Here is a 13089-nt window from a genome sequence, read left to right as displayed (position 1 = left end):
CCAAACCAGATCTGTCAGCCCAAATAGGAGGGTATTTGAGTTCTGGTTTGGGCTCTTCCTTGATTTTCCTCATTGGACCTCATTTCCGGACATCAATTTTTTTGCCTGTGATTTGCTGTCTCAAGATATAGTTTTACTTTTCTTTGCCAGTAAAAGCAGCTGAAAGAAGAAAGAAAAATAGAGATTATTTTTAGTTGGATAAGTTGGAGGTAAAGGTAGATATGTGGGTGTCCAAGTGAAAGCGACTGTGGGCACAATAACCAGGAGATCTGGTAAAGATACCGCAAAGAGAACAAACAGATTTGATATTTTAGAAGGAGCTTTAAACTCAGTCATGTTTTTGCAATTTGGTAAGGCAAATATCATCATCTTGTAACTCCTGCCAAGTGACTAACCTAATTTATTAGTAGGAATATAACTAACCCAGCTAATTTGCTTATATATTCTTACTAAATTATGCCTGGGAAACTGCACTTGCAAAGTTTTGAGTCCATCTCAGAGCTCCTAGGCCTCTTGAAATACCTAGATTTTGACAAGATTAAAGTTCATACTTGGTTTATAGAGTTGCAAAGAAATGGACTAGGAATTCCTCAAATGTGTTAACTTTCACTTGCAAGTGAATGTATGTTCAAATTTTCTGGGCTTACTGGAAAACATGTAGGCATCAGAGAAGGACCCTTGTTTGGTCATACAAATTAGTATAGTTAGCCAATGCCTAACTGAACATGCATGGTATTTATAAAATATATACCATATATTACATATATCTAAATCAGAGACCTGTACAGCATATGATCTAAAACATTATGCTTACAACTTGGGGGAGAAGAAATGTTTTAGGGCTTTACCAGCATCCAAGTTTATCAGACTGGTGTCCAAATGAAAAATATAACTGGAAGAAAAATATTTAAATTAGGCTTTTTTCAGGTTACCAGGGTGTAAGAATCCTGAACTTTGCTGTGCCAGGCTTAAGCAACTGAGGGAAAAGCAATGTCCAGAATCCGCTCATTTGCAGAAACACACGGAGATTTTCAGCTGTTCTAAGTCTGAAGGGTTATTGCACATTACTATGAGTGACGACTGGTCTTGTGCTCCTTAGGAGCAAGAACACTCCTTTTTCTTTCTGGTCGAGAAGCACTTGGACTCGTAACTGTTGCATGCATTTATTTCAGAAGAAACAAATATTTCTAGACCTGCTTGTTTGACTGGAGGTCAAAGTTTTGCCCACCTGTGCTGCAGACTCTTTCTCACGTGCATGAAAATCAGTGCAAACTCAGAGCTCTTTGCCTTGAAAGACCTACAGAGATGGATAAAAGCATATCAGTCTAATCAGATTCTCTTTCATTTTTTCTCTCCAACAGCTCCTTAGAAACAAGCTTTGAATTAAATTCTCCTTTTGCCCTTGTTGTAGCTGATTTATAAAGACCACAGAGGCAGAGAGAGGGGCTGGCCATGGTGTTTTGGTCACGTTCTAAATCCTCCTCCTTTTTTTATAGAAATGTTATTTAAAATACTATATGAACTCCACTCCTTAAGGCAGCATCTCTGGTGGAAATTGGTTCACCTCTGTGGTCCAAAGCGGTGCTTCCTTTTGGAATGGGAAGTTAATTTTACGTATCTTGGAAGATGCATGCCTGTCTTCGGTGTGAACACGCTGATGGAGACTGGAGACCCAACAAGGTTAAGAAAGACCATTAAATAAATGATAGTGGTCCAGTGATGGTGAGAGACTACTTTGGTTGCCGCAACTTGACACATGACCACATGACCCCAACATGACGTTTTCATGGCCACGAGCTGTGCAACTGATCAAAAACAGGATGTGGGCAATAGGCAGGCTCTGCGGGGCTGCTGAAACGCAGGCGCTGAAGATCAAACGTGTCTAAGACTGGCGAGGGGAGGAAAGAATATCTGCACAACCTAAATAGCTTGGAGTTCAAGAAGAACAAGAAAGGCGTTTTAAAATTTTGTGTCCTCTTGTAGAGAGCAATCTGGAGCAAACCCTGCACTTTTACCTAGCTACCGTAGAACCAGCAGAGGAGAAACTATGCAAGGAGGCGTTTGTAAGGGAAATGCTGTGGTGATGTTGCCCCTACATCCACAGAGTGGCTGGAAGGCTGGTGAACAGGGAGAGAAACGGTCCACGAAAGCAGGGCTGCTCAACAGTGCAGCGTTAGCCGCGCGGGAGACGCTTGCTGGCTGAGGAGGACGAACCCTCGCATTTATAACGAGCCTTTTGCGTCAGGCTTAAAGCTCTTCTGCCAGCTGCTCCCGCTCATTGTGAGCGCTGTCGCTCGTGTTTGTGCCGAGAGGGCTCTGCGGAGCAACAGGGAAGTGCTTTCCTGGGGGTCAGGAAAGAGTCAGCAGCATTGTGCAAGTCAGTGGTGAGGGCTAATTTAGAGTAAAGTGTACATTTTTCTAAATGTTTGCCTATTAAAAATAGCTATGGGCACAGGTGTAGATCATTCAGAAGTAATTAGGGAGAGAAAAGGTCCGTTTTATGAAGAGAGCATGTTTTTTTGAGCATAGCTAGTTAAAAGTTGAGAAGGGTTACGATGTGCTTTCAGAAACGTTTGGAAGATGGCATAAGGACCATTTAATACACAAGCATTCACAAGATCAACGCCCGATAGTCCTGCAGGGAGGTTTCAAAACCCTTGATACTGGTTCTTGGGTTTTTGATATGTTTCTAGACCTAATGTGAGAGTAGAGGTGAGGAAGGAGACTGGACCGCTCTTCGCCGGTTGGGTTAGCGTGTGCTGCAGCCGCATGGTCTCAGCCTCGGGCTCCGGAGCGGCTGCTGTGCAGCCGCAGGGACCAAAAGAACTTTTGCCGTCTCTTAATTCGTGGATTTTCCCCAGGGACCCAGGAATCAGCGGCCCCGTGGGGACTGACGCCCTGAAAGGGGGCGGCCGCCGGGAAGCTCGTCTCCCAACCCGAGCGCGCCAGCGCTGCCGTGAGCGGTGTAGGTCGGGGTGAGGGGTCCGGCCCCTTGCCGCTTCAATCGCAGGGGGAAACTGTCAAGTGTGCCAGAGAGGGAGCTCGCCTGGACTGCATGCATAATTCACCAGCAGAGGTGGAAGCTGGTTCGTTAGTGCTTTGCGTGGTGAGGGGTGAGTGCAGGCATGCCGCGTGCACGGTGCTCGGCGGTTCTTCCCTTGGCATTTGCCGTAAGCGTGTTAATGATGCGGTTTGCAGGGTCAGGGCTAGGCAGTGATTTGTATGAAAGGCGCTCTGTGTCTTCAGGAAAGGAGGCGCTCTCACTGATTACAGGGTTTAATGCTTTGCTTGATTTCCTCAGAATTAAGGGATTACCTTTTCTCTCCTTATCTCCTGTAGATAAAAAGGGCAACTCAAGTTTATTACAGAAAGGGCTGCTGCTCTGCAGAATGCAATTCTGTGTTAAACTTAAAACTTTAATTAATTTGCTGATTGCTGTTATACTTGACCTCGTAAGGGTGCTTAACTGCTTAATCTGTTCTAGGCCAGTGCCCAAATCTAGGCAATCCCTCCCTGCATAACTGCAGGAAAGACACAGTCATGGTAGCCAGCCGCCAGTTTAGCAGCAAACAGGCAGAAAACTCCTGAGGTGACAGGAATGTTTGGTTCCTAAATTTTTGGGCTTGACTCAGCATAGCGTAGAGCGAGCTGAAGAATTTCCAGCACAAGACACGGCAAACATATTTGCTTTAGCAGCACGACCTCACACGCTTCAGTGTTAGTAGTCAGTGGACACTTGCAGGGTGGCCACCACGGGCACGTTGCTGCTCTTGCTGTGCCGGAGCGGAAGCTTTGCCTGTTTAAGAGTCTTGGTTCCTGTGGCTCAAGCAGTAATTATAAGTCACCTTAGTCTTGCTGTTAAAAGTGCCTCTTCTGCTGTTACTCAGGCGTATTCCTCTTTTTTTACTCTGGTTTGTAGTTCTCCAGCCAGCCTTGCCTTTCTTTTATGACCTTTTCAATATCTCAGTTTTTTGCAGCACTCTCTTGGCTTATGATCCCTATTGCTGAACTTTTTTCATAAAACCACGAGGCACGTTCTGGCTTCTGCTGGGAACATTTTAGGATACAGTGGAAAATCATTCAAGGGGAAAATCATTCAATACAGCTTCAAGGCTGTATTATCTTGCAAAAACTGTTTTCCCTTGCAAATTAAAGGTCCAGTCCAGCAAGATACTGAATGACTTGAGTTTCTGCATTTCCCTATCTCAGACACACGTTTCTGCATGTTCTTGGTTTTGTTCCATTTTAGTTTGGCTCAGAGTAGGTGGCTATCATTTCAGTTTCAGGCTATTCATTTTTATGCATATTTTTCAGGGATTGCTGCGTTTCTTCTGCCTTCATGCTTGCATTTGCGTTCTGGTAATTTCTGCTTTCATACCAGACATTTCCTTTCCCATACAGATGTTTTAGATGCGTTTCATGTGTCGCAGCTGGTTGCACCCAGCTTTAGTAGTGTAAAAAATAAGTTCCCAAAAGGTAGGTGTCTGCGCTTGCTGAGTTTGTCCTACCTGCCGCCGCAGAGCGGTGGGTTGCTGCTTCGCGTGCCTGCAGCGCTTGCGCTCTTAGTTCTGAGGTTTCTAGGAATAAAGCTGCCAGTGTCGCTGCAGCAGCCAGTGTCTATGGCAGCCATGCTCGCCTCCGTCCTTCTGGAATTACATCTCAGGGTGACCACGCCGGCGCGGCCGGCAGCAATCCCCTCCAGGCCTGGGGGCCATGGAATGGGGCTGGGCACGAGGGACTGGTGTTATGCTCAAAATCTTGCTTGCAGGCAAAGAGGAAGCACATCTTACATATCTATAAGTAAAGCCATGAATTTGTTGTTGGTATAATTGAAATCTTAATAGTCTAATTCAACAATCATTCTTAATCAAGATCTAATTGTTACAGAAAAAGAAAATAATAATAATGGAGTTAAAATTGATAAAAGCAGACTGTTCAGTTTCTGCCCTTCGCCTGTCCCCTGCTCCTCCGGGCCCCCGGTCAGTGGTTTGGGGGATGCCACGGCGAGTGGCCGCATCGGGCGTCCTTTCCAGGAGGACCATGATGGTGGTGTTGAGGTTTCTCCTTCCTCGCTCCTAACGGTGATGGTGGTGCTGATGGTTTCTCCTTCCCGGCTCTCGGAGCTGCCCGGGGTCATGCTTGCGTGTCTGCTAACACGCTTTGACACCGTTGCTCGCTCTTCGCTGGTCTGCTGCTCCACATTTCAGGCGAATTCACTAATGCGGCGCCTTTTGGGTCTGTTAGAGGTGACTTCTGTGCTTTTTGCTACCCCAGAGCATTCTGCCTGGCTCCGGGTCCCCATTTCTGGCCACGGGTGAGCCAGTTGCAGCCGCGGGGTCTCCAGCACAGCCTGTGCCCAGCTCCCACCATCCCGCACCGGCGCTTCCCCTTCGGCTGGAAATGCGTGTGGCCTTTTCGACTGCATTTTCTTCTGGAAAACATCCCCAGCGTGGATTGCTGCAGCAAGGTTTGACTTTTCCTTGCAAAACACTTTCCGCAAGGGTAAGACGGCAGAGCCCAGGTCCGGGTTGCGAGCCGGGGAGATGTTCTCACTGACGTGGCAGCCGTTTCTGCCCCGCTGGGTTTGTGAGCAGCCGCCTGCCCCGCTCTGCCCGCTGGCGCGGTGCGATCCCTGCGGCGTGAGAGCGTGCAAACAGCTCGTTGACCACCAAGCGCTGGTTTGGGAAAAAGTGGGTTAGGGAGAGTTAGTCGTGCTGCCGATAGGTGGCATCAGGAAACGCCTCGGTTTGTCTCCGTATCTTTCCGGAATGGACACGGGAGGAAACGGCTCTCTTGGAAATACAGACAGAGGTGCTGCCCTGGCCGTGCCGTGTCTGTGGAGCGCGACCCGCGTTGGGCAGGAGCGTCCTCCTGCCGGCAGCCGCATCCCGCCGCAGGGAGCGGAGCGGAGCGAGGCCGGGCCGGAGCCGCAGGAAGGCTGTTCGTTAGCCGGACGGGCCCTCGGCGGGGACGGGCCGGCAAATCCTCCTCTGACGGCTGTTCGGAGGTGATGGATGCATGCAAACCGTGGTGCAACAGGAGGCTGCGGGAGGCCGCCTCTAGGCGGAGGCGCTTGATATCAATGTTTTGACTGTCTTGTGCAATCGGCTAATTGGTCTCGCAGGTATCCTTAACAGCACGGTCTTGGGGTAAAGGCAGCGGCGATGCTCAGGTGAATCCCAGCCATGAAACCTCTCTCGGTAGCGTTTCCACACCGAGAGAAATGCTGGGGACAGGACCTGTCAAATGAGGAAATACCTCGAGTGGCCCTCGGATTGTTTCGGGAACATGGAAATAGCTTGACAGGAATGGAAAATAATCACTTCCGCTCTGCAGCCATCAGCCCACGCCAGACATCCAGCCCCTCTTCCTGAGGGTACCTGGAGCCCGCTTTCAAAATGTTACTGTTCATTTTTCTTGGACAAATTTTTCCAACCGTTACAAATCAGTTACACCAAACACATTTCCATAATGATGTAAAGTTATTGGTTTTAAGGTGAAGATGACCAAAAATGGTCAGAAAGTTTTGGGTCCATGCACAGTCAAGGTCTGAGCCCAAAGGAAGGATTCCAAGTCCTAAAGCCCAAAGATGTTAAAAATGTGGTATTGTGTGAATACAAAAAAGTCATTTAAAGCAGGAGATTACATTCTTATGTAAACTTGGCTTTGGATGCTAGGGTTGAAACAAGTTCATCTATGGTCAGAAAGTGCCACTGATGCTGTTTGTGCAATTTCTGTGAGGGCCTTTATAAAAAAATTCCTCTCACTCTCTGTTAGCTCGTAGGTCAGATGGATAATTAGCGACGTGTCAGTCTCGTGCCACTGCCCCCTTTGTACACCTTTAATGTAAAGAGCGTTTCTTCTGCCGTGGCGAAAACCAGCTTCTGCAAAACGAGGTCATGCTGCGGCCATGGAAGGGAGCAAGCCACGCTCACCTGCCGAGCGTGCCGGAAATGTTCCCACCATACGCTGGAGCAAGCAGAAAGTGTCCAGTCATCTGGCTTTTCTGCTCAAGAACTCGCCGTGTCATTTCAGATCTCATCTCCACACGTTGCTTTTGCTAGAGCTTTAATTTTTAATCTTCTGTTTCTTTCCTTTGAGGGCCAAATCCTTGAGATGCGTTTTACTTAATGAGTAATTGCAAATACTCGGCAGCTTACAGGATTTGACCCGGTCTCTGTAAAATACGCTTGGTAGAAATAAGGCTGTGGCGCAGAAGAAAGTGGCATTGTACTGTGTGCAGAGCATGTGCCCCTTCTAACATGCTAGTTTATTCCTTGACAAATGTAAAATGAATTCATTGTCTGACCAACAGCATTTCAAGGTTTATCAGAATATAAACCTGACTGGGAATGTTAAGCTGGCTACATGGAAGTCCTATTACTAAAGGTGGTCACCCTCCATGGCTTAAAGGTTTAGAACAATTGTTGTTCCTGTTACGAGGCGAAGACACAAAGAGCCATTGTGTCAAGAATACAAAATCTGTTTATTACCGCGGGGCTGACATGCTGAAAGACCCGCTCTACGCGCCAGCACAAAAGCCTCGTTGCTTCAGATTGTTTGTTTATGCAAATTTAAATGGTGCATTTAATTATGCAACTGGAAGAGTCTAAGCGACAAGAAAGGTGCTGATTGGATCCCCCCCGTGGAAAGATCCCGCTGGCAAGCCCTGGACAAATCCGACATTGTTACTCCGGTCTCTGTTTTGCTGCAACGCCTTCAGAAGAAGAGACGCTCGTTGACTACTTGAGGAGGGGGAAAAATCCCTGGGAGAAAAGCAAAAAGGTTTCTTGCCCCCCGCCCCGAGGTGCAGGAGCCGGGGCTCCGTGGAGGTGTGCAGCCAGGCACGGCTGTGATCATGGCAGAAGAAGTCCCCATCGCATCCTGCGCACCCGAGTGCAACGGGAACGTGATCCCGGAGAGGGGCCCGCTCCAGGCCATTGGTATCATCGATGAAATAGCAAAATCTGTCGGGACGGTTCCTTATGCAAATGCAGAAACTGGTCCTGACACTCCGCTTACGAAAGAAACTCAGAAGGAAAATAGGAATTCAGTAGCAGAGAAGACAATACGTGGCAGTTCTGATGGAGAGAAGCAATGTGAAGGTAAAGTACAATGCTTGTCTTTACTTCAGTATTTGGGTAGAAAAGCCGGTATTTAATGTACAGCCGTATGAATAATAGAATGTATTCTTGTGTTATTCAAAACTCCTAACCTATGGTTAGCTGTAACAATGACTCAGAATAATTCAGTTAGAGACAAATTTGACCTGGCAGTTATAGAGAATGAAATGAAAAGCATGTGACTAAAGAAACAAGCAATTTTTTTAGTCTATTCTGGAAATCAGCTGCCTATATGTAACTGTTAAAACCTAGTCCTCACCATTAACTGCACCGTAAGTCCATTTCTTGTGCTTTATATTTCCTAAAGAGAAGCAAGAGGAAAATGATGCGACTCAACAGGACAGATCAGCTGATGTCCCTTCCCAGGACACAAGAACCGGTGGCCAGAAATCAGAGGAAGGTAATGAAAAATGCTGTGTGATATGATGTGTTTTTCAGCTTTCAAAGACAAGACTATACAGATGTTTATTAATTTTTTACCAAACAAGGGAGGGAGTTTAGCCAAACCCTTATATTGCAGTGAACAGTGACTCATTTCCCTTTTATAGAATTGTCGCCCCTTAGAAAACGTTGCTGGTGTCTCTGTTTCTGAGGTTTGTATATGAACTCCATCACCATGGTATTGAAGCACCTTGGGGTCTTTGGCACATGAGGTTTTCCAACACCCCTGTGCAGGCAGGAGATGCTGCATCCTTTACACAGGGTCGCGTAGAGGGTGAGTTCTGCCTGCCCATTTGTTGGGAGGCTTTAAGTCAAAAATGCACACCCTCACAACCTAAACTCTTCTTCTGCCTAATTCTGCAAGTGTCCAAATCCCCCTGGCCCCCAAGTATCTAGTAGGAAATTGCTTAGGAAAACACATTCTCAGCAAAGATTGGAACTCGCATCTTCCTAATGCCAGGTGAATGGGGATGTAGGGTATTGCTCACTGCCTGTCCCAGTGAGTAAATTAAAATATATTGAATATATGCAAATATATTTTGTCATCGTATGCAAAATGCAACCATGTTGAAAGGAGGAGTATTTTACTGTGTGGAGGACAGATCCTTCACACGGGAGTTGCAAGCTGAAGTCCTCTTGAAGAGGAGAGGGCTCCGCGCTTGGCTCTCCCCAGTCCCGGCTGGATGCTCTAACCATGGGTGAAAGCAGACCCTTCTCCTTGAGGGGGAAAGCCACGTTTCCCTGGGGGCAGCCTGCAGCATTACTCCGCTTTCTGTATTTCCCATCGGGGGACTCCTTGCCGGTTTCGCGGCCCCGGGAGCGGGTATGTGCTCCGGTGGTACTGCTCCGGCTGCAGGGTTTCCGCCTGCCACTCCTCAGGTTTTTGGGGCCATTGCTGGGAAAGAGCCCCCCCGCCGCAGGTCTCTGAGCTCCTGTCGTCCTTCCCCATCCCCTTGGCACCAAAACGCGCGGGGCTGCCGGATGCCTGTCTGGCACCCGCTCGCGCCGAGGCTGGCCGGGCTCTGGAGGAGCTGCAGGGTAGGAGCTCTCGGTCCTTCTTCTTCGTTTATACCCCGCCTGGCTGCAATGCGGTGATAGTTTCAGTATGTCAGCTGCCACATAGATATTAAACCCCTCGGAGAAGAGCTGATTAACAACTCCAGGTAGTTTTCACAGTGCTATCGAAGATAAAGTCATTTGAACACAGCTGTAAAAGATATATGGGCCATGCCTTCTAAACAGAAACTGATGTTGCTTTGATTAAGAAAAGAAGAAAATATATGGGCATTTGTCCCCGGCAAAATAGTATTTCATAGAAACTCCACAGATTTTGAGAAGGTGAATCATGATGGAGGCTTTTCCACTTAAAGCTGACATCTATATTCCAACCGTGTTGCCTTACCGGTGCACAATAAAACCTATTAAGTGATCTTGCAGAGCCCTCTTGCCTCCCCCGTCTCTGCCACAAGCACTTTATCTCTAAATTGCAGGCAGCTTTTTAGTACCTAACCAATTTAGTCTAATTAATACTTAGGACCCCGCAGGCAAAATGTTGAATAGACCATTTGTTGCGACATTAAAGCATCATTTAAAGCGGAGCTGTGCCAAATAGGACAAATACGAGATACCCATCTGAGTGCGGTCTGCCACCTTCAGACAAGAGGAGCGAGCGTAAAACACGTCCCCCAGGACGTCCGCAGCGAGCGCGCGCACCCGCGACTGACCTCGCTGCGCCGGGATGTCACTGCTGCACGGTGAAAGCAGCGACGGGAAAGATCTTGGAGATCCTGCTGGAATGGTTTGACGGGACCATCCCGTCTCTCCCCTCCAGGCCCCCGAGCCCTGGGTCCCGCGACGCTGCGGGGCGCGAGGGACGTGCGCGCGCAGGGAGCGTTGCACCAGGAGATCCGAGATAACCCCATGGTGCTGCACACTGAGAAGATTCCCCTGGGAGCAGGGACACGTAGCTCAGATGCCTTCCCGTGGAGGAAGATGTTAAATCTGGACCCAGATGTATCGGGTGAGAGATGCAGAACGTAAAGTGAGAAGTAGTGCCTCAGTTCGTTACGGGAAAGGGTCAGCTCCGTCGTCTGGAGGGAAATATCGCTGTGCCCACAGGCTGAGCCGGGGGCTGGCACGAAGGGGAGCGCTGCTCCCTGAGGTTTGTCTGACGGATGCACGGTGCGAAACCCGGCGGCGGCCTCCGTCATGGCGCGGGCGAGTGCACGGGCAGACCCTTTCCGCTGCGGGAGCGGGCAGCGGCACGCGGCCGAGGGCGGCGCGTAGGTCTGGCGGCGAAGCTCGGCGGGGTCCCGGGGGCTGCGTCCTGCTCGTCTCGGCTGGGAAGCTGGGTGCCCGGCCGGGCAGCGGCAGCCCTCGTCCGCTGACTCCTTCCCGCGGGGCTCCGAGGTCTGGGCTGCGGCTACGGGCTGAGGGAGGCAGGCGGTGGCCCAGAGTAAGCGCTTGAAATGCTCGAGCGACGACTTCAGGGCTTTTCAGGAAAGGAGAATTCAGCTAACTGAAACTTCAGAATTCGGAACCCGCTCAGGCCAATAAGCGAAGAGCTCTGGGTCTGTCTTTTCTTGAAAAGTGATAGAATGAATGATGGAAAGTTGCTTCAAAATGCTGGCGCCGTAACAGGGGACTGCATTAGGAGAAAGGATATTTGTCAGCCGTGGATCTGAGGAGGCGTAAGTAGATATTGTACATATAGGTATATGAAGAGAGGCACCATGCCTTTTGGGTCCCGGGGGGTGGAGCGGGAAGCTGTGCTCGCTCAGGGCTTCACCGCTGCATCCGCGTTGCGTCTCGTTTCAAATGAGGGTGCTAGGGAGGGCTCGGCATGGCAGACGGCACAAAAGAGACGGTCATTAAAAAAATGCAAGGGCAATTTGCCTTGCACAAAGAGTCTGTGAACGTATGAAACCTTTGTAAAATACATATAAGCATCTGTGTTGATGGGACGTTCAACTTAGAGATGTACTACAAACCTAGCTCAGAGTAGTCTACTGGAAGATGGTTGCTTCAGTGGTAGGAGCTGGTAAGTTGTGAAAAACTAAGTTAGATGAATACACGTCAGAATCACAAAGATCTTGCTGAGCTCAGCTTCACCCAGTGCTACTTGTGTTGCTGCAGGGCCGGGCGAAGCGGGAGTCCCTGGGCGCAGGGGAGAGCGGCAGGAGGCGAGGAGCACCGCGCCGGCCGAGGCGGGAAGGTCCGGCTGCGCGGCGGAGGAGGCGGAGGAGAGCCCGGCAGCGGGAGCCCCGACGCCTGAAGCCAAGGAGCACACGGAAGACGAAGTGTGGCTGGAGGAGGGAGACAATGCAACGGAAGAGGAGGAGGAGGAGGACACTGAAGAGGATGAAGTCCAGTTGATAGAAATCAAGAAGGAGAACAGTGAGGAGTCCTGTTTAAAGAAGCAAGAAAACGGCAAGGAGGTTTCTCCTCCGACCAGCCCCACCTGTAACTCCCAGCCTGAGAAACCAGGGGAGCAGCCAGGCGTGGGGAAAAAAAATGATATCTCCAGACACAGTTATTCTAGATACAACACAATCTCCTACCGGAAGATTAGAAAAGGAAACACCAAACAAAGAATTGATGAATTTGAGTCCATGATGCACTTATAAACTGAGGTGGAGAGTTTACTTAACAAGCCGAAAGTTCACTCTGTTTTTGTCCCCCCCCCCCCCCCCCCCAAACATATCTCTTCACACAATATGAAGTCACCACTATTCTCTTTTTGTGTACGATTTCATAATACACTGTGAAAATTTAACACCTGTACTTCACTTTGACGTCAGGCAAAAGCACTCATAGCACAGGAAAATAAATAATCAGTTTGCTACATTTAATACCATTTGATTCAAAGTTTATCCTTTTATTTTCCACCCAGTTTTTGTAGCCCGGTTCAAACAATAGGGAGTTTTGAGCTAGCGGGAGCGTCCGTAGCTGCACGTGCGATCGCTGCCGTCAGCCGTGCCGGTAGTCAGCCGGCAGCGCGGTGGTGCCCGTAGCGCCGGGCAGTGCAGCGAGGGTGACAAAAGAGGCGACTGTTGGCGCCCGCAGGCTCTGTCTGTCTGTCATCCGTTTTTGCCGATGTCTCCCGGCGCTCCAAACCCGCCCCGTGCCGGCAACCTCCCTGCTCCGCCTTGTGCCGGCGGCATGGAGCGCCGTCCGCGTACAGGGGTAACGTGGGCATGCAATAAATTCACTGAGATCCCGGTTCCCGCGGGGACGTCCCTGCGCTGGTGCCCTCGCGAGCCGCGGCAGCCGGCGCCTGGCGTGGTCGGAGCCGCCGACGGCCCCTGCTCCTCCCGGGCGAGCGGCAGCAGCACCGCGGAGCCTGCGCTTTGCTCAGGACCATGCTTGCTTTTAAAATGCCCGTGCTCCAGTTCAGCTCGTTCTGGGATCCCTACGGATCTTTAGAAGTGAAGATTCCCGTCTACTAAAATCTGCGCTAAAACGTCAGACTAACAGAGAAGGTTTTTTTTTTTTTTTTTTTCCCTCAGTACACGCGTTCTGGATA

The 13089-nt window shown here is 49.5% G+C and overlaps 1 protein-coding gene across 1 annotated transcript; it reads left to right on the top strand.

Moving 5' to 3' along the window:
• The first annotated feature begins 7522 nt into the window (after nucleotides 1-7522).
• On the top strand, nucleotides 7523-12203 carry ERMN (ermin). The gene is made up of 3 exons (XM_067298640.1): nucleotides 7523-8156; nucleotides 10396-10584; nucleotides 11700-12203. The coding sequence occupies exons 1-3, from the start codon at nucleotides 7859-7861 to the stop codon at nucleotides 12188-12190; spliced, it is 978 nt and encodes a 325-aa protein (XP_067154741.1). The 5' UTR covers nucleotides 7523-7858; the 3' UTR covers nucleotides 12191-12203.
• The last annotated feature ends 886 nt before the right edge of the window (nucleotides 12204-13089 follow it).

This window comes from Apteryx mantelli, chromosome 6 (assembly GCF_036417845.1).
Source record: "Apteryx mantelli isolate bAptMan1 chromosome 6, bAptMan1.hap1, whole genome shotgun sequence".
In the NCBI taxonomy this organism is placed as follows: Eukaryota; Metazoa; Chordata; class Aves; order Apterygiformes; family Apterygidae; genus Apteryx; species Apteryx mantelli.
Note: the sequence above shows the minus strand (reverse complement) of the source record. Positions and strands in the feature narration are given on the sequence as shown.